Consider the following 18794-nt stretch of genomic DNA (forward strand, 5'->3'; position numbering starts at 1 on the left):
GCAGTGTCATTGCCAAGTAAGAAAAGCCAGTGTTGCTGAAGAAAAGAAGCAGAAAATTTCGTAGCAAAAGCATTCAAAGACAGGGTAGAGCCATGCTACAAATGAGCTCCTTTCTTTTTTTAAGGGGAAACTCTCCCAGTGATTAGTCCTTTCCAACAAAATATGCTCTTACATATCCTTTCGTGCCAAGAAGCATCCAAAAGCAAAGATCCAAGCTGAAAATTAAGAGTAGAGAAAGTTAGCAGATGTAAATAGGGCACACTGCATGAAGATATCCACAGCTTGCTGAAAGAAGGACAGTTTCATGGGAAACTGTAGTACCAGGGCACTACAGAGACCAAATTCATGGAAACAGTACTAGTAATAATCTATGCTTAAAAATTAAAGTAAACATGCTTAGCTAAAAAAAGGAGTAACAAGTATCATACATATATACCCTCTATTTAGATGTTTTCTCTACATATGTATATGTAAAATTAGCATATATTATATGCTAATTAGGCCAGTATTTAGCGCTTTGGTGGATGTTTACTTAAAAGCTACAGAACCTACCAGTATCTAATTGCTTTTCTTGTATCCTGTATCACAGAGTATAGTTCCAGTTATGCTATTCATTGCGACGTGTGACAATTCAGCTTATTTATTAATGTGACATGCGTGCAATTTTAAAGGGAAGCAACTGTTTGAAAGGGTCGAGATAGGAGTTTCAAGAGAGCTTCGACTGAGTCAGGCGTTTCCCTTTGAAATCAGGAAAAAAGAAAAAGAGGACACTCAAAGTGTCTTGTTGAGTTTATATATAAAAGATATATTTATTTCCTGATTACTCTTGGTGTTCGTACTAGTCTCCTTGACTTTTAATGGTGTTAAGACCCAGGGAGGCTGATCTGTAAATGCGGCGGTCGCAACAGCACTTAGCACAGGGCGGCTGAGGCTGACGGGGCCTCTGGAGACCACTAAATGGCGGGGGCGGGCGGGCGCCGGGTCTGTGTGGGCACAATGGCCCCTTCTGAGGCGACGGAGGTGCCCGGCCGCCCTGGCCACAGCGGTGGGAGCCTTCGGCAGGGAGAGCGGGAGGCTTCGGCAGGGAGAGCGCGCGCTTCAGGTGAAGCAGACGCCATGGAGCAGAGCACGACGTACCGCAAGATGATTTTCATGTGGTCTTCCGACGGCGGCCGCACTCCCGCCGAAAAGCCTCCCGCCGAAAAGCCTCCTGTGGCTGAAAAGCAGCCTTCGCCTCAGCCGTCCATAGTCAAGGTGACACCGTTTGTCCCTCCAGACAAAGTGCCCGGTTACGTTTCTCCCGGCGGCTGGCGCAGTTCGAGGGGGGCCGCGCCCGGGCGCGGAGGAAGGGGCCGCGGCTCGGCCAGCCCTTCCCCAGTCCCCGTTTTCAAAATGGCGCGTCAAAGCCCCGGCTGCGGAGGGCAGCGCTGGCGACCGGCCAGGACCCGTCTGGGCGCCACATGCGGCTCGGCCGCAGCCGACGTCTCCCGAGCGCCTCGTCCCGCTTGCGCTCGCTGAGGCGGATCGGGGGGCAGCGGCAGGACGTGCGCTGTGCCAGGGCCTCGCCGGGGGCGGTAGGCGGAGCTGCGGGAGGTAGTGGAGGCCGCTCCTCTGGCAGCTGTATAAACACCGCCACGCCGCGCACGCCTGGGGCCACTGGCAGGTAACCCGGTGCGGCAGGCGACACGGGGCAAAGTGGGGCAGCACGGTGCCTTTGGGGAAGGGAGCTGAGGCCTCGCGCTGACCTCGCAGGTGCCTGAAGAAGAGCCGATGCCATCCCAAACCGTGGCGCAGCAGAGGCTTTTGATCAAGGGCGGCAAAGTCGTCAATGACGACCGCTCCGTGGTGGCCGACGTGTACGTGGAAGATGGAGTGGTGCAGCGCGTGGGACCCAACCTGCACCCCGAGCCACCCTCGGGGCTCCTCGTGGTGGACGCAACCAACAAGCTGGTGATCCCTGGAGGCATCGACACGCATACACACATGCAGTTCCCTTTCATGGGCAGCAGGTCCAAAGATGACTTCTACACGGGAACGAAGGTAGGTGCGCCTGCAGCAGGTTATCTGGGCTCCCTCACAGGCTTTGCTAGGTGAGGGTGGCAGGTGTTAGCACAGCCGCTTCCCTCAGCAGTCACAACCTCGAGTGTGGCTGACAGTCCAGCAAGTGACCAGCACCGCGCTTCTCCGAGCAAAGGTTAACTAAAGCAACATTTTAACTCCCCTCAGTGCATTGCAAGCACCTCTGTGGTAATCTGATCCTTCTCTCCTGTTAGCATGGGGGCGATGAACGGTTTTTCTCTGTCATTCATTTTTACCCTTAGTGTTTCTCTCAGTAAAAGTCTGGTTCGAATATACTTTCTAAAAATATCTAATTTCTCCCAGTTTTGCACTTGGAGTCTGTTTTTCTTCTTTTTTTTCAACTTTTTAGTTGATATTACATCAACAGCGTTGGCAGTGTATCAGTTGCTAGTATTAGCAATGCATCATCTTCATACAGTGCAGACACTCATGCAGAGCTCCCTGAAGTTTGTAAGCCAGCTTTCTCGATGCCTTGGCGTGGAGGCTGGAGTCCTTTGCCCACAGCCATCTCTTGAAGGCATTGCCAGCGTATAGGCTTGTGTGTTAGTCATCATCCTCTGAGAGGCTCTGTAAAATAATTGAAATAAGAAGCTAAATTCAGTTCATTTTAACAAATGGCACAATGTAGTAATTGCTCAACTATTAAGACCCTGTCAGGTTTGCAGTCCTGCTTACACTGACCCTCCTCTAACAGGCAATTTCATTTCCTGCTTGTCTCATCAAGTCATCAGTATTGTAGGGAGAACTACAAATGTTATCCTTAAGTATGTTATCCTTAAATTACAGGCATATTTCTTTCAATAACAATATTTACTCCAACTCATGATAGATTTGCTGCTAGTGCTATAATGTATGGAAATATTTTACACTGCATAGTCTTAAATACTAGATTTTTTTCTTCTCAATGAGCAATAAGAATATCGACACTCATTAAAATAAACTAAATATTCTACTGAATTTTGGCAAAAAATTATTTCGTCTGTCACAGTAGATCTTTTCTACTGTAGCAAAATGGTTGCTATGTCAAACATATAGTGTCTAAATCAGACAAAATAAGATGTAAAGGAAGACTGCAATATTGAATTTCCATCTCCAGAAGTGATAGTTGGAAAAGGATTTTAAATTTGATCATGGTATTTTTTTTCCTCAAATGTGGACTCTTCCACAGCTACATGGTAGAAATGACAGAATAAATAACAATCAATCTACTATTATATGAGCCTCACAACTTTCTTTTTCCAATATCTGTAGATAGGCAAGATTTTTCAGAAATATTTTCGTTACCAACATGGCTCCCACAAGGCACTTCTGATCTCCAAGCTGCTTTCTATGATAATGGATAGAAAAAAACGAAGTCCACAGTGTCTGTTCCGCTGGTATATAAATGTCACAAAATATATATCCTCATTGAATGAAATGCAGAATTAGATTTCTGGAATACTTAGGTTTATATGATTTACAGTACACAAATATCGAAATGTCCTTTTCTGCAACAATCCTTTACTTCTTTGTGAAGACTGTTTTTCTAAACTGATTATCAGCAATGTATTTAGAAATTTGAGATCACAAAAGAAATCAAATAAATATGACTTGAACTCTGAAGCTTATACTGGTTGACAGAAAAAAACGTGTAAAAGAAACAGCAAAAACTATGGCTTTCTCTTAAGATGCCTGCTGAAGGTGTAATGGATCTAATTCTTAAAGTGCCTTCCTTGACTTTAAGAGAACCAAAGCTGCAGACTAACACAGATGTTGTTGCCTACACCGTGAAAACTTAAATTAGGTGAGATATCTAACTCCCAAAAAAAGATGGTAGTTTGAGGTAGCATGCTGGTTTTTTGAATCATTCTTTGGAGGTACTGGACAGGACAGGTGCAAGATCTCTAGTGCGTACACAAAGCAGGACATCACTTAGATGCCTAAAAGAAGATCTAGATCCATACTAGCGATCAGATGTCTAAAAGCTAGATGTTGTGGACATTCTTGACCTAGGTCAAAGTGTGGAAAGTGTTCAGAGCTATTATGACACAAGGTCATAATCTAACAAATATTTTAGCAAGAGGATCAGAGAGCCGAAGTTGTGTGCCAGCTAATTGCAAAATATGCTACAATGATTAGCTAAGATTTATTTTTCCAGTTGAATAAATAAAGGTACAGAGCACCTCTATTTACAAATGTTATGGGGAAAAAAAAGAGACTTTCAGTGAAAATGTGGGGCTGATGTCACTTTTTTTTTTCAAGTTTACAAATATTCTTTCATTTTAGATTCTGTTTTACAAATAAGAAGCCAGGTTGTTTTGCTGAAAAAATGTTGACAGTTTGAGCATATTTTCTGAAAAAATTATTTTGTTGAATTCATTTAAATTAATTCAGATTCATACATGCTTATGTCACTCTCCAAAATTCTGCAAATGATTTGTTCATTCCTGTGGCAGTGTATTTGCTATTTTTCTCATAATTGCTGTCTGAAGACAGGTATCCGAAATGTATAAAACCAAACAAGCTGTTACTTAAAGACCTGTCCCCTGCATGGTGGCAGGCAAAATATTTTTTTAATTAAAAAAAAAATACTAGAACTTTGTGAAGAAAGTTCTATGTGCTTTAATGAGAACAGAGTTAAGCAGGCATCTTCTAGAGAAAAAAAAAGAGGAAACTGATCTAGAATTTGGAATAGTAACGTAGCATGAATTTGAACTGCGTATGTTTTAATCTGAATTAGTTGGAACTGTTAAGCAAAGGGATATTCTTTGGCATAATACAGTCTGAGAATTTCAGTGACTTATTTAGAAGATTCCAAAAACTACAGCAAAGGAACTGCTATATATTGGATCAGGCAGGATCTGGACTGGATCTGATAGTGACCACTGAAGATTTTTCAAAGGAATAAAAGTAGTAGTCAGTTGTCCATAAAGGAGAGGGAAGGTTTTTGGTACCTCATAACCGAATCATAGAATCACAGAATCAGTAAGGTTGGAAGGGACCTCTGAAGATCATCTAGTCCAACCTCCCTGCTCAGCAGGGTCACCTAGAGCATGGTGGACAGGGTTGCATTCAGGTGGGATTTTTTTTCGTTACTCCCCACACTTTAATGTTTACTTAAACAGTGAGATAGCAGAACAGAAAATTCCATGCACAAGGGCTTCACATTCATGAGAAAACTCTTCCTGTTGTACCTCGTAGGATGAATTGAACATAAATTCTCCTCCTCACACTCAAAAGTCTTTCCACCCCTAGTCATTGCTCCAAGAGTAACAACTTTGAAGTGTGAGTAGCAGCTCTACAGCAGACGAGCAGGTGATACCTCACAAGGGTACTGGCACTCTGACAGCTAAATGCATCTCTTCAGATTATTGTTTATGGGGAGGGCAAGCTCTTCTGCCTCAGGGGTGCACTTCCCTCCTGGATCATGGCCGCTAGGCGCTGGACTGGGGCGCCTTGAGGTCAATGTCCGTGAAGTTTTGGGCCACCCAGATGCCAGCGGCAAAGAGCCCCAGGTTCATCAGCAGGTTCCTGTGGAAGTCGCTGCAGTCGGTGGTGAAGTGCAGGGCGCTCCGCAGCCACCCGTGCGGTCCCTGTGGCACTGCCAGCCCACCCACTGCCACCACCACCATGCCGCCTGAACAACAAAACATACATGAGATTTCCTTTCTAAGTTATTTACTTGCAGATGTTTACATGGAGGATGTAAATATCTCATCCTTTCTGGAAACCTGTTGTGCTTGGAGGTTATTGAGGAGTTTGTACTAAATGATTCTCTGCAAGGACAAAATACTTTTAAAATACTTAAAATCCTTTTGGTTTTAGACAAGACTTTGGGGATTTTTACACTGAATCAAACTTTCAAATGATTTTTTTTCAGTTAAGCTCCCTTATTCAAAGGTATTGTGTATCTGTCCCTTAATGTTTTCCTGATACACAAGCTTGTGTTCCCACCTAAACACTTTCTTCCGACACTGATAGAACATTTCTCAAGTTGATTATGGTTTTCTGGTGCTTTTTTCCCTCTGTTTTCCCATCTGCTTAAGGAAACTGATGTGTGAATGCTGCAGACTTCTCTCCAAATCTTTGATAAGATTTTGGAAGTGTACAAAAACTTCTTTTCTCCATGATCGTCCTGAGTACTTTCTTGAGATGTCAGGTGCCAACATTCTTCTCAAAGGAACCCAAATAAATTTCTACAATCATTTTGCAAGTTCAGGATTCACTTAAGGAAACTTTTCAGTGGCTTTTGGCTTTTCGGTGTATCAGGATTAATGGCAGCATAGGGGATTGGAGAGGTTGAGAGAAAATATGCAATATTTTTCTCACTAATTTGCTAAAAAATAACTTTCTTGCTTTCAGGCTGCTATAGCAGGAGGCACAACTATGATCATCGACTTTGCCATCCCTCAGAAAGGCTGCTCTCTTATTGAAGCCTTTGATACTTGGAAGAGCTGGGCAGACCCTAAAGTCTGCTGTGATTATGCACTGCACGTGGGAGTTACGTGGTGGAGCAACAAGGTAGGCACAAAGCTGATTATATCGACCTCGTGAGTCCATATGGTGCATACATTGAATTTTTCCTCATGTGGAAAATATAGCTTGCTGGCACAGTTACATTTAGTATATTTTCATACTACATTTGAAATAGCCCACACCTTTCTAAAAGTACATTAAAAAAAAGTCTATAGATAACACATATTCTCGGATGCTATTTCACGAACTCAAAGTCATAGCCAGGGAAAAGGAAAAAGCCTATGCACCGTGATAAAGACTAGGGAGGACAAGGGGACAAGAGGTGCTTGTGTAAACTATGCTTTGTATTCCTTGAACACTTTATATTCCTGCTGATTCTCAGAGTTTTATTCTATTTTATTTTTTTAATAAAACTATAATGAAAAATGTGATACTTAACTGTATTTTCAAAGGAATAGTTTTATTCCTGACTGCAGTATTATCTCTTTAAAGTAAAGCAAGATTAGAGCTAGCAATTTCTTGAATGAGAGATTGTCTAGAAAATCTTTTTGGGACTGAAGTATGGAGAATCATTCTGGTTATACGAATATTTACTGATTGCATGAAAACTCTCCTGGGTAAATGAACTTTTCGGGTATTTAGCATCTATCTGAACCTGATCTATGCTTTAAAGGACCACTTTGGATCCTAAGAGAACTTGCATCAGTATATAAATATATTAAGTAAAGTCTGTTTTTAAATATGAAGTATGAATACTTTCTTCAATTTTTAACATTTGAAATATAGAAACCAAAGCCTTCCCTCTGTAAATGCCATCTTTGTTATTCTGTGCGCTGAGCACTTAATAGACTGAACCCAGTTTATAGCCAAGACTGAAAGAATTAGAAAAGTCCTGTGTTTTGCAGCCGTAAAAGACCTGAATAAAGTATTTGAAGGCACTTTAATATTTCATGCACAAGACTTCTTTAGAATGTCTTCCTTTGATCAAGGTAGTTATGAAGAAAAAAAAAGATATTTTAGTTTTCTGCTTCCATATTTGTGTCAGAGCAGAGTCCTGTGCCAGGTATTTATGTGTTTGACAATTCCCACTGAAGATACACTGCTTCTCTCTTCTCTTCCTCTTCTCTTCCTCTTCTCTCTGTTTTGTTTTTCCCTGAACAAGTTTCTGACATATCCAGTCATACTATTAGAGAAACAATGAAAAAATAATGATTTACTTTTCCAAAGAAATTCAACTCAAGGTAACTGTAATAGCATCACAGATATAAACCAGTTGCTGTCACCATCATTTTATGGAGAGAGGAAAGTCAAAGTTAGGCCACAAATGGTTATAATTAACTTGCTGTGCCATTGTAGATTCCCCTTGAAGGCATCCTAGGGCAATGCTTTCACATGGGTCCACTCAAAGCCAGGGAGCAAATGCAGATCTTAAAGTTTTCCCCAAGAACTAAACAAAACTTGATTGCTCGTGCTCTTTCATAGACAGAAATGTGACTCCAAGATTAGGTAGTGGTCAAGAGGATATTTCACCATGTTAAGTCTAACCAGTGAGAGCCCATTTGATCATCAGAACAAATTTGATATACATGAGGAAGATCTTAAGTTGAGAAAAGATTTGGAGACAAGAAACCTTTGGCTAAAATCTACATCTTTCTTCCTTTTGGACAGGCCCTTGTTTTGCTGGGCTTTTCAGACTCTGCAGAACCAGGGAATCCCATGAAAGAGTTCATGTAAGAAAGGAATGAGGCACATATACAATTTTAGAGGCATTTTGTTTGGGGCCAAAGTATTTCAAAGGACTGAGTATTATTTAGAGTCAGGATCTAGAACATAGGATCCTTTCTATCACTCTGTTATTTGCCAGAAGATGCACCCTATTAGGATCAAATTCTGAAAACCAAATTTGCACAAATATCCATACTCTATCCTATGAATTAGATGCACTGATGGTGATATTTGACAGGATGTTTTCAGCATCAAGAGGTTTTCATTGGAATAAAATTCTGCTTCAAGCTCTTTTGTAAAAAGTGTTCTGTTCCTGCAGTTAGCTTGTGCCTCCAATACTTTTGCTACAGTGATGCTGATTTATAAATTTGAGAAGCAATTTGATGCGACAGATATAGTATTAATCAACCTTTAAATATTTCACTTGGACTGTTTGGGCTGAGTATGTGTTTGATGGGTGAGTAAAGGCTGTTTATTGGTTCCCGTTACATTTTCTTTATACAAAATCATTAACAAATGAAATAAAATATTACTGTTTTGTGAGAATTGTTGGATATCTTTCAGGTGAAGGAAGAAATGAAAAGTCTTGTCCAAAGCAAAGGTGTCAACTCCTTCAAGATGTTTATGGCCTATAAAGATCTATACATGATCAATGATGAAGAATTATATGAAGCTTTTTCCCAGTGTAAGGAACTTGGAGCAATCGCCCAAGTCCATGCAGAGAATGGGGAATTAATTGCACAGGTAGGCGTTTGACATTTTTTCCATCAAAGTAATGTCTGAACACTTCAATAGATCACAGAATCACAGAATTGGTAAGGTTGGAAGGGACATCTGGAGATCATCTAGTCCAACCTCCCTGCACAAGCAGGGTCGCCTAGAGCATGTTGGACAGGGTTGCATCCAGGCAGGTTTTGAAAATCTGGTCAACCTGTTCCATTGCTCTGTCACTCTCACAGGAAAGAAATTCCTCCTCATATTCAGGTGGAACTTCCTGTGCTTCAGTTTCTGCCCATTGCCTCTTGTCCTGTCACACGGGACAACTGAAAAGAGATGGGTGCCATCCCCTTGACACCCTCCCTTCAGATACTTGTACACATTGATAAGATGTCTCAGTCTTCTCTTCCCCAGGCTAAAGAGGCCCAGCTCTCGCAGCCATTCCTCACAGGGCACATGCTCCAGCCCTCTGATCATCTTTGTAGCCCTACGCTGGACTCTCTCCAGCAGCTCCAAGTCTCTCTAGTACAGGGGAGCCCAGAACTGGATGCAGTACTGGACATGTGGCCTCACTGAGGCTGAGTAGAGGGGCAGGATCACCTCCCTTGACCTACTGGCAACACTCTTCCTAATGCACCCCAGGAGACCACTGGCTTTCTTGGCCACAAGGGCACATTGCTGGCTCATGGTCAACTTGTCATCCACCAGCACTCCCAGGTCCTTCTCTGCAGAGCTGCTCTCCAGGAGGTCAGCCCCCAGCTTTTCCTGGTGCCTAGGGTTATTTTTCCCTAGGTGCAGGACTCTGCACTCACCCTTGTTGAACCTCAGGAGGTTTCATCCGTACCATCACTGTAAGATAGGATAATGCTTTTTCTCCCTCCATTTTGCTTGTAGGAAGCTGAGGAGAAATGTCCAGGATCATAAAGGATAGGCCAGAAAATTGTAACCTGGAGTCCTGAGCTCAAGATAGACAGGAGGCAAATGATATTGTTATACTGCTGATAAAGAAAGCATCAATTAGAGATTGACCATGGGTCAGGTCAAATGGGGAAGACTTGGTCAAGTGCTTACACATCAGATATATGGTGCCTAACCCTATATGTCTCTTCAAATGTCATCAGCTTGTCTATCAGGAGTGAAGCCAGAAGCATGGAGGAAATTTCACTGACTAGGAGCAAAAGTCTCCAGGTCCCTCTATGCATGTCTAGCCTCAGTTCATTCTACTCCTCAGTATTGCCATCTTAGTGCTATATGGTGAGACTTGGAGTACAGACTACATTCCTGGTGTCTTTGAGTTTTTTCAACTGTTCGAGTCCAAGACACTTTCACTCTACCACAGTGAAAAGAAGTGAATTTACTGCTCAGTAATCTAAGATCAGCAGAGCGCTAGTTCCTGGAACATAGCAGGGACAAAATCTTACACATCTTAAAAGCTTAGAGATTCATTCAGCGGCTCTAAGGATGTGCCTTTGACTTAGTAAGGATCATTCCATCTTCCCAAGGAGAGTGTAATGTTGTCATCTCAGTTACTGACTGAGATCTTTCAACTGTACATATTAAGAGAAGGTAGGTTTTTCAAAAGCAGCAATTTATCCTTGAAAGCCAGTGGAACATCTTCTCTGAAGTCACTTAGGCAGTCTGAGACCTGGATTTATTGTAAGATCACAGTAATAAATTCTCTGGAGAAAAACAACGTATCTGACTTGCTCTTACTCAGTACAGCTACAATGGCTGGTTTAGGACCCACCTGGCTGGCTGCACATCCTGTATACCATGCTGCACTTTAACCAACTATAACATGTATTTCTGTGGTGTCTAGGGTGCAAAGAAGATGCTGGCCATGGGAATAACTGGCCCTGAAGGGCATGAGCTGTGTCGTCCTGAAGAAGTGGAAGCCGAAGCTACACAGAGAGCAATCACCATAGCGAATGTTACCAACTGCCCCCTTTTTGTAGTGCACGTAATGAGTAAATCTGCAGCAAGGGTGATAACTAATGCACGAACAGAAGGTAATAACTTCTTTCAAGCTTGTGCCCTGGCATGGGAGGAAAGGAAAAACAAACATAAGATAGTGTCCTACTCTGCCTAGTGCCGTAACCCTTACAGTATGGGTTAGAATATTTTTTGGAATGGGATGTCTAAAGCACATGTGTGTGTTTTGGGGGCTTGAGGGAAGCTAAACAATGTGAAAGAACAGCAACTGGTGTTGAGACTTTCCCTTCTCCCCAGAGCAACCTTTTCTCCTTCATACTGTACTTCCAAGGTCAGAGTAATGGCCAGGATAGCATTTCTGCATTAGAAATAATGTGACTAGTCCAAGACAACATGTGCTCTGCTATTCCCCTAATTCAAATTACCATCTGTAGGCCTTTACCAGTTATTTAGATGAGAAAGGTTGTCACAGCGACCATTCCATGTTTTTACAGACATGGTACCATGACCAGGACTCCTAGTTACTGCACACTTACAAATCGTGGTGATGATGAAAGCATACAAAAACCCAGATTCCCTCCAGGAAAGGATTTTGCACTGCAGGACTCATAAGTGGTTCTGGCCTGCCCAGGGAGCCTAGCCCTAGGACAATCTGCTGGCCAGATTTAAAGAAGTCTGCAGACTATAGGGATTGAGGATGATTTACATCCTCATCTGTAAATTGACCCAGAGCTGCACTTGGAGCAACAGCACTGTAAGTGGATATTATATGGGTAGAAGAAACAGGACTTCTATTGGTAGAAGGAACAGGAAACAGGGCCTATGATCTGGTTCCTGATTCTTAATGAATTATTTGTCCTTGTTATCTTTTCTCATCTCAGCTTGCATTTATCTGATCCGGCATGACTATCACAGGGATATCAATTTCTTCATCTCTCAAATTTAGATAATGTTTACACTGAGAGCCTTGATTACTGGTATCAATGCAGAATTTGAGAGCTTGCATTAAAGTGCTGTCAAAACCAGCATGATATCATTGTACTAATTTAGATGGATTTTACCTGGAAAAATGTATTGGCTTTGATTTCTAATATGACTCTTTCTTGATTCAAGTTTGTAGAGGAATCTTTCGCTGTTTAGTAGCAGATTTTTTGGTACTGTGCTGTTTTAGTTTTCTCCACTAGATGACACTGCTGCTGGTAATGTGGATTATATCCATCATGGTACACTTTTACATTCAGGGGTGAAGTGTCAGCATCAGCTATGAGAAGCTATAATAACAGACTGAAGGTGAAACACTGACTGTGAATATAAAAGGTCTAAGATAGCAGAGTATATTTTGCAATGCACTATACTAGTACAAAAATCTATGCTGATAGTAAATACTGTAAAATATTGTTAGGCATATGTTATATGAATAGTATGCTGTGCCAATATGATAAATAACTTGATAAAAGTGTGCTTCTTCAATGTATATAAAGAAAAAATTTGGCACATCTTACTCTTACTGTGATTCAAATTGAATTTTATAGCCTCCAAGACTCATGCAATCAGAATAATCAATTCTTGACTTTACATACTAGAAAATATAATATCTCAGTTGCCATTTGTATACTTTTCAGGAAACAAAAATCAAAGTCTGATTAAGGAATTTCCAACAATAGCTAATATACTGCAAAGATAGGTACAACAGTTATGATTTTTAATGAGATTGATCGTATTAATTTTTAATGAGACTGCATAAATTCTAGCAATTAAAATTTACTGTGTTTAGTTTCTGTAAAAATTGTTTTCCATTCTTCACTTAAAAGTAGGCATACAAAACAAGTACTTCCAGACAAAAAAAAATTCTCAAAGTATTGCATGAATGATATACATAAATCCAAACATTTTACTAAAAGATACTCATTCAAACAGGTTAAAGCTACTCTAATATGAAAGCTTTTTAAAAATACAGAATAGAAAAAAAATTACAGTAAGACTCTCAAGTTTTTTCAGTATTCACTCTAATATAATTTATTCATCTTTATTCAAGATTATTTTTCTGTCTTTTGATGCTCCTTTGTTGGTATTTGCAATTCTGAATTTCCATGTTCCTTCCCAAGCACTTAGCATGGAATGTGTGGGTGCGTCCACAGTGTGTGGATGCCTCTTCCTGCCTGCCTGTGTCAGAAGAAAATTGATCTCCATTTGCATTCTATCACTGAGAGCAAAAGTCTCTATTTTCTGGGTCATAGTATGCCATCAGAGTTGAAGCACTGCTCCTAGAATTGTGTGAGATGGTGATTTTTCTTGTCAAAAATTTAAGTCAGAGCCCAGTGCTGCTTCATCCCTCATTTAGCTGTAGAAGATAAACAATCATAGTATAGCTAGAGACTGAAGGCCTGATCCAGAGTTTGCTGAAGTCAGTAAGCACATTTTTTTTTGGCTGCAGTGAACTTTGCCTCAGACCTTAAAGGCTAAAGCACAGATGTATGGACAATAAACAGATACTAATTCTTATACTAGAATAAGAAAATTTCAGGGGAAATGCAGGTGACCTTCTTTCCTTCCCCTTACCTTCATGCCAAAATCAGCTATCTATGTCTTCTGTGATCTCCAGCAATACCAACCATCATCTCAGTTGGCTGTTTCAGGCAACAGAACACTTTCTACTTACTATTTTTTTGGAATGCAGAAAAACATAACAAATGGGAAGACCTGATTTATTACTGCATTACTCTAGTTTTACGCCTATAGGCACAAAAGAGCCTTAATGAAGCAGAAACTTAATATCATCCATACACCATTCAGTCTGGTGAGTCATGGTCCAAATCAAATGCAAAAATTGCAAAATCAGCAGAAGTGTCCAAATGTAGTCTGTTGAAGCTGCAGTGCTCAGAGTCAAAGCCACTCTAGGAAATGACTTGTATCCTTCCCACTCATGGGAGCAAGGGAAGTGGCTCAGGTCAAATTCTAACTGCAGAAATGCTGTCATGAGCTGTGGTACATGAGGCCTCCCACAGAAATTTAAGGAATGACACTATTGCAATTGGAAAAAAATTTGAAAAGAATTTTGCTCCTCAGAAATTACCTACTCAAATACAGCAGTCGTAATCAAGAAGCTCATAGAAATACCATACTCTAGTGTACAAAGAGAAAACCTGATTTGCTTTGTTGTTTTCTGACAGTACATGTGAATGTCTATTCAGAAAGCCAGAAAAAGGTCAAAGTCTAGTCCCATGAACAGTGCTAATAGTACTGAAAAATTCTTCTCAGTGGTGGTAGCACTGAGCAATAACAGGCTGAGCTCTTGCTAGGGGAATTCAGAGATTGTTCTAATAAAATTGTCCTTGGCTTGTGAAGTGAAATGTGGGATCTGTAGGGAGATACCCACTGTCTGTAGAGGGCAGAGGATATTGAAACCTCATACTAAGATCCAGCAAGATCAACCTGCACCAAGAGTCCAATGAGCGAGTGTATGGAGTGCCAGCTTGCTCTGTTTTCTTGGTGACCGTCAAGAGAGTGGTGTAAGCCTGTTGCTTACAGATCAGCAAAGCAGCTGGACCACCTCCTTAGTGAGTGAGACATCTTGTTTCATCTCCCAGCTTGGTCCGAGGATTTTCAAATCCATGTTTTCTAGGAGGATGAAATAGTTAAAACCTGTTAGCTCTAACTAAAGGCTAATAGCTGGTCTGCATTGGGGTCCTCTTCTAATAAATCTGGAGTACTGTGCAGCAAAGAATTAAAGGTTAAAAATTTGAAAAGAGTACTCAAGATGTTTACAGCTTTTTACTTTTGGAATGTTTTTACAGTCTTGAAATTTATGTCTGCTGCAATACTGTTCTTCCTGGTGAATGTGCCTGCAATTATAGCCTGACAATTAAAAATACCACCTTCCACTGTCTGTGTGCTGTATATATAAACTTACATTGTTATGTAATCAGTAATTTCAGAGCATCAAATAGGTGATACCAAGAAATATACAGATCTTGAACATAATTAATGCAACTGAAGACTGTGGTTCCTTTGAAATCTAAATCACATGCCTAGCAAACAATATGTAAATCCATTATAATATGTCTGTCAACAATTTAATTAAAAAACTTTCCCAAATAATGTTATTCTGAAAAAAATATATTGGAAAATCAGCAGCAAAATACTCAAATAGAGGTGCTATATTAGAGCTTAGTTTATTGTAGTCTTCCATATGTTGATGTTTAATTTGAAGCACGGCATTCAAATTTGAAATCATTGCAACCAAAAAAATCAGGAACAGAGAAAATACAAAATAAGAATTTTTATGTTATTTGATTATGATAATGTTGCTCTGCATTTCTCAGGAAAGGTGGTTTATGGGGAGCCTATTGCTGCTAGTCTTGGCACTGATGGTACGAACTACTGGAATAAAGACTGGGCACATGCTGCAGGACATGTCATGGGACCTCCACTGAGACCAGATCCTTCTACTCCTGACTTTCTCATGAACTTATTGGCCAAGTAAGCAGATGAACAGACAATGACAGCTGGTGCCCAAAAAAAAGCAGTGAATTCTATTTGGATTATATAATAACAGGTTGATGCCCTGGAGATTTTCAAAGTACAGAATGTTACATTATCCGGAAGGAGAAACGGAAGGTGAAAGCATAGATGGAAAACATTTTTTGTTACAGAAGCCAGAATCTGTTCAGATTTTGTTTCTCTGAACTCTTATGTCCTTCTGTCTCTATTTGATTTTCATCAGTAAGGCTTGCCTTGCTAATATTGCAGCAAAATTTGAAACAGGACCAGTGAGGTTGCATTTCAGTGGGAAATCTATTAAAAATGTGGCCATAGCTAGAGATTCTGGGTTTTGCTCTCAACTCCCTTGTTAACTTGAAATGTGGATGCTACATAAAAACTAAGTATGCTGACTCTTGAAGGCAGGTAATGCAACCAAAAGGTAGAATTTGACCTGAAAGTCTGTGAAGGTATACCTGAACTGTCTGACTGACAGTTGTGCAAATCAGGAGTAATTTCATTGGGTGTGTGGAGTGACACAGTCTAAAATTGCTGTGAGGATGGAACCCAGCCCTTTGCTCTGGGCAATGTGTGACAGTCCCTCATTTGTGAGACATCTTTGTCATATCCAAAGTAAATGAGTTATTTTGGGGATTTGGTCTCTTCGGCGGTGGGGGTTTGAAGAGAAAAGTGCTTCACAAGGAAATGACTGTCTCTACAAAGCTATTCTTCTTGGAGGAAGGGACTGAAGAGCATCTGGAAGCGCATATCAGCTCTTTTTTGCAGGAAGGATGGCTGGATCTGACCAGCGTGCTAATAGATTTTCCTATATGGTAATAGCATCTGCTCAGTTTCATAATGAATTTTGTTTCTCCATAGTGATGACCTATCTGTGACAGGGACTGACAATTGCACCTTTGACACATGCCAGAAAGCTCTGGGGAAGGATGACTTCACCAAAATCCCTAATGGAGTGAATGGTGTAGAAGACAGGATGTCAGTTGTATGGGAAAAGGGCGTTGTAAGTATATTATTGTATATCAGATGTGTGAACGTGAAAGTAATTGATGGTTCCAACGAAATATAATCTCTCAAAAGTATCAGCTCTTCAGTTTTATCAAGCGTATTTATCATAGTATAATTTCTTTGATCAAAGACCAGAAAAGATTCCTCACTAACACACACTTTATGGTGCTGGGAAATAGAAGAGGATTCTCAATGCTTAGAAAATAGCACTACAGAATCTTCCCTTGCCCACTAGCAAAGGATTGGTATTGTTTTAGTAGTGGTGAAAAATACATTTGCTTGCAGCATTTTTGTCACAAGATGAAAGAAAAGTAAAAGGAGGGAGCTGCCTACAGTTCTGCCTTTTTCTGCCCTGTTTTCTCCTCCCTGTTCTCTCTTGAACTCTGTTGGAGGAGCTTCCACCCTGAGTGTGTGGCTGTCAACTTCTGCTTTGTGTTTTAAGTGGAGGAAATATACTAGAGAAATGAAATGCTTCTCTGACTCACCTGTGATATGATGAGCACCTTCAAGCCCCATTGACTTTAAATTCTCACTGCCATCATGAGAATGGTCAGTGCTGCTCAGGACAATGCCCTTCAGGCTCTAAACAAGTATAAACGTGAAAGTTAGTGGCTAGTCTTTTCTCACAAGTGTAGCCTGGTGGGGGGGAGGGCACTCATGATTTGTTACCTACTGGGTGTCATGAGCTCTGACCAATTCAATACTGTTAAGTTCTGGAGAGCATAGTTCTACTTTGTTATTATTACGATAGTGAAATCTTGCTGGAAATGCATTATATTCTACTTTGTCACTGTAAAATTATCTACATCACACAGGTTGGATTGGTAAGGATGTAATTCAGCATTTTGCTTGTTTATCCCTACTTGGGATGCAGCTCCAGTTTGTATGTAGGAAGCAGACTTCTGCCAAAATTCACCTTTGGCATAGTATTACTAGTGTGATTGCTTAGGGTGTAAACCGGGATATAATTTAGCCTGTGCTTAGTGTGAAAATGAGACATAAATATGCACATCAGTACTGCTTTTAAACAGTGTAGCATCTCAGACAAAGTAATTCTTCAAAAGGTTCTTCAGTCAGTAATATCCTCTCTTTTTCTTACTTGTAAAATATTATACAGCTGTGACAGTTTGTCCATAAAGCTCACATCTCTTCTCACACACCATTATTTAGTACAGAAATGTTGATCACCTTCTTTCTGCTTTTCTTCTCAGATGACTGCTCACAGACCACCATATAAACATATTTGCATGTTGGCACTCTGGTTTTAGACTCACCTACACATAACATTCCTTCTGGCTTTCTGTCCAAACAACACTCATGGAGGCTGGATTAAATTTGTTAGATAGTAGTAGATAGTCCCAAGACACTTTATCTGTTATTGTTTGCCATTTCACTGATGTGCCTGACTCACAAACCTATTTTTTTACTACATGATCTCAAATGTTTACTGAACAGTACTATCCTCTGCATTATTGCTACAGGGATTTGCAAATCACCATTCCTGTATCATACATAGTGCCTTGCCTTTCCCTTATGATCTTCTAGAGTTTCATGTTCAGGTTATGATAGTCAGTTTGATATTCATATCTCCTTAATCTTTTATCACATCACGTTATCATGTACTTATTACAGACCCAAAGCCAGCCAAGTATATTGATTTCAGTTGATTTGCTCTGGTTCTATGAAGCATTTGGCTTTAAAGTAGGTATTTTTTTTTCTTTTTGCTATAAACAAGTAAGAGGAAGTTGTCATATTCAGTGAAAGTATGTTGTAGTATGTGCATCAGAGACAAATAGTTATTTTTTGTATTTTAAACTCCTCAGTATGACATTCCCCCCCCCCAAAAAAAAAAAAAATACATGATGTTGGCAGAGGACTCCATCACTTATCCTAGCCTTTTTAACAACAGAAACATTTTTTTTCATTCTTTGTTTAAAAAAATAATGACTTTGCTTTTGTACTCTTCTGCAGTACAGTGGAAAAATGGATGAAAACAGATTTGTAGCTGTTACCAGCACAAATGCAGCAAAAATCTTTAACCTTTACCCAAAGAAGGGGAGAATTGCTGTGGGTTCTGATGCTGATATCGTAATTTGGGATCCCAAAGCTACAAGGTAAGTCTGGGTAATTAATTTCTTCCAAGTAGCTTCTCTGTAGAAAAAAGAAACTCAAAGCATTTGTACAGCAACAAGGGTGAGGTTATGGCATTTTTTCTCAGTACTTCATGTGAATTATTTACAGGTTATTTGGCTCTTACAATAGTGTACATAAGCAGAGATCTTTGATCTCTAGATGGACTTTAAAAAATTCTCCTAGATTGCTGACTGAGTGCAAAAATAACAAGGTTTGTACATTACACTACCAGAGCTTGGTATCTTAAG

The 18794-nt window shown here is 40.4% G+C and overlaps 1 protein-coding gene across 1 annotated transcript in view; it reads left to right on the top strand.

Moving 5' to 3' along the window:
* Positions 1–1143: 1143 nt before the first annotated feature.
* The window catches only part of DPYS (dihydropyrimidinase), a 29898-nt gene continuing 12247 nt past the window's right edge, over positions 1144–18794 (top strand). The window contains exons 1-8 of the mRNA XM_062568263.1: positions 1144–1212; positions 1768–2040; positions 6421–6579; positions 8824–9003; positions 10796–10985; positions 15231–15387; positions 16267–16408; positions 18385–18527. Of these exons, the coding sequence (XP_062424247.1) occupies positions 1144–1212; positions 1768–2040; positions 6421–6579; positions 8824–9003; positions 10796–10985; positions 15231–15387; positions 16267–16408; positions 18385–18527 (1313 nt within the window). The remainder of the gene's footprint in view (positions 1213–1767; positions 2041–6420; positions 6580–8823; positions 9004–10795; positions 10986–15230; positions 15388–16266; positions 16409–18384; positions 18528–18794) is intronic.

Source organism: Rhea pennata, chromosome 2, assembly GCF_028389875.1.
Source record: "Rhea pennata isolate bPtePen1 chromosome 2, bPtePen1.pri, whole genome shotgun sequence".
Classification (NCBI taxonomy): Eukaryota; Metazoa; Chordata; class Aves; order Rheiformes; family Rheidae; genus Rhea; species Rhea pennata.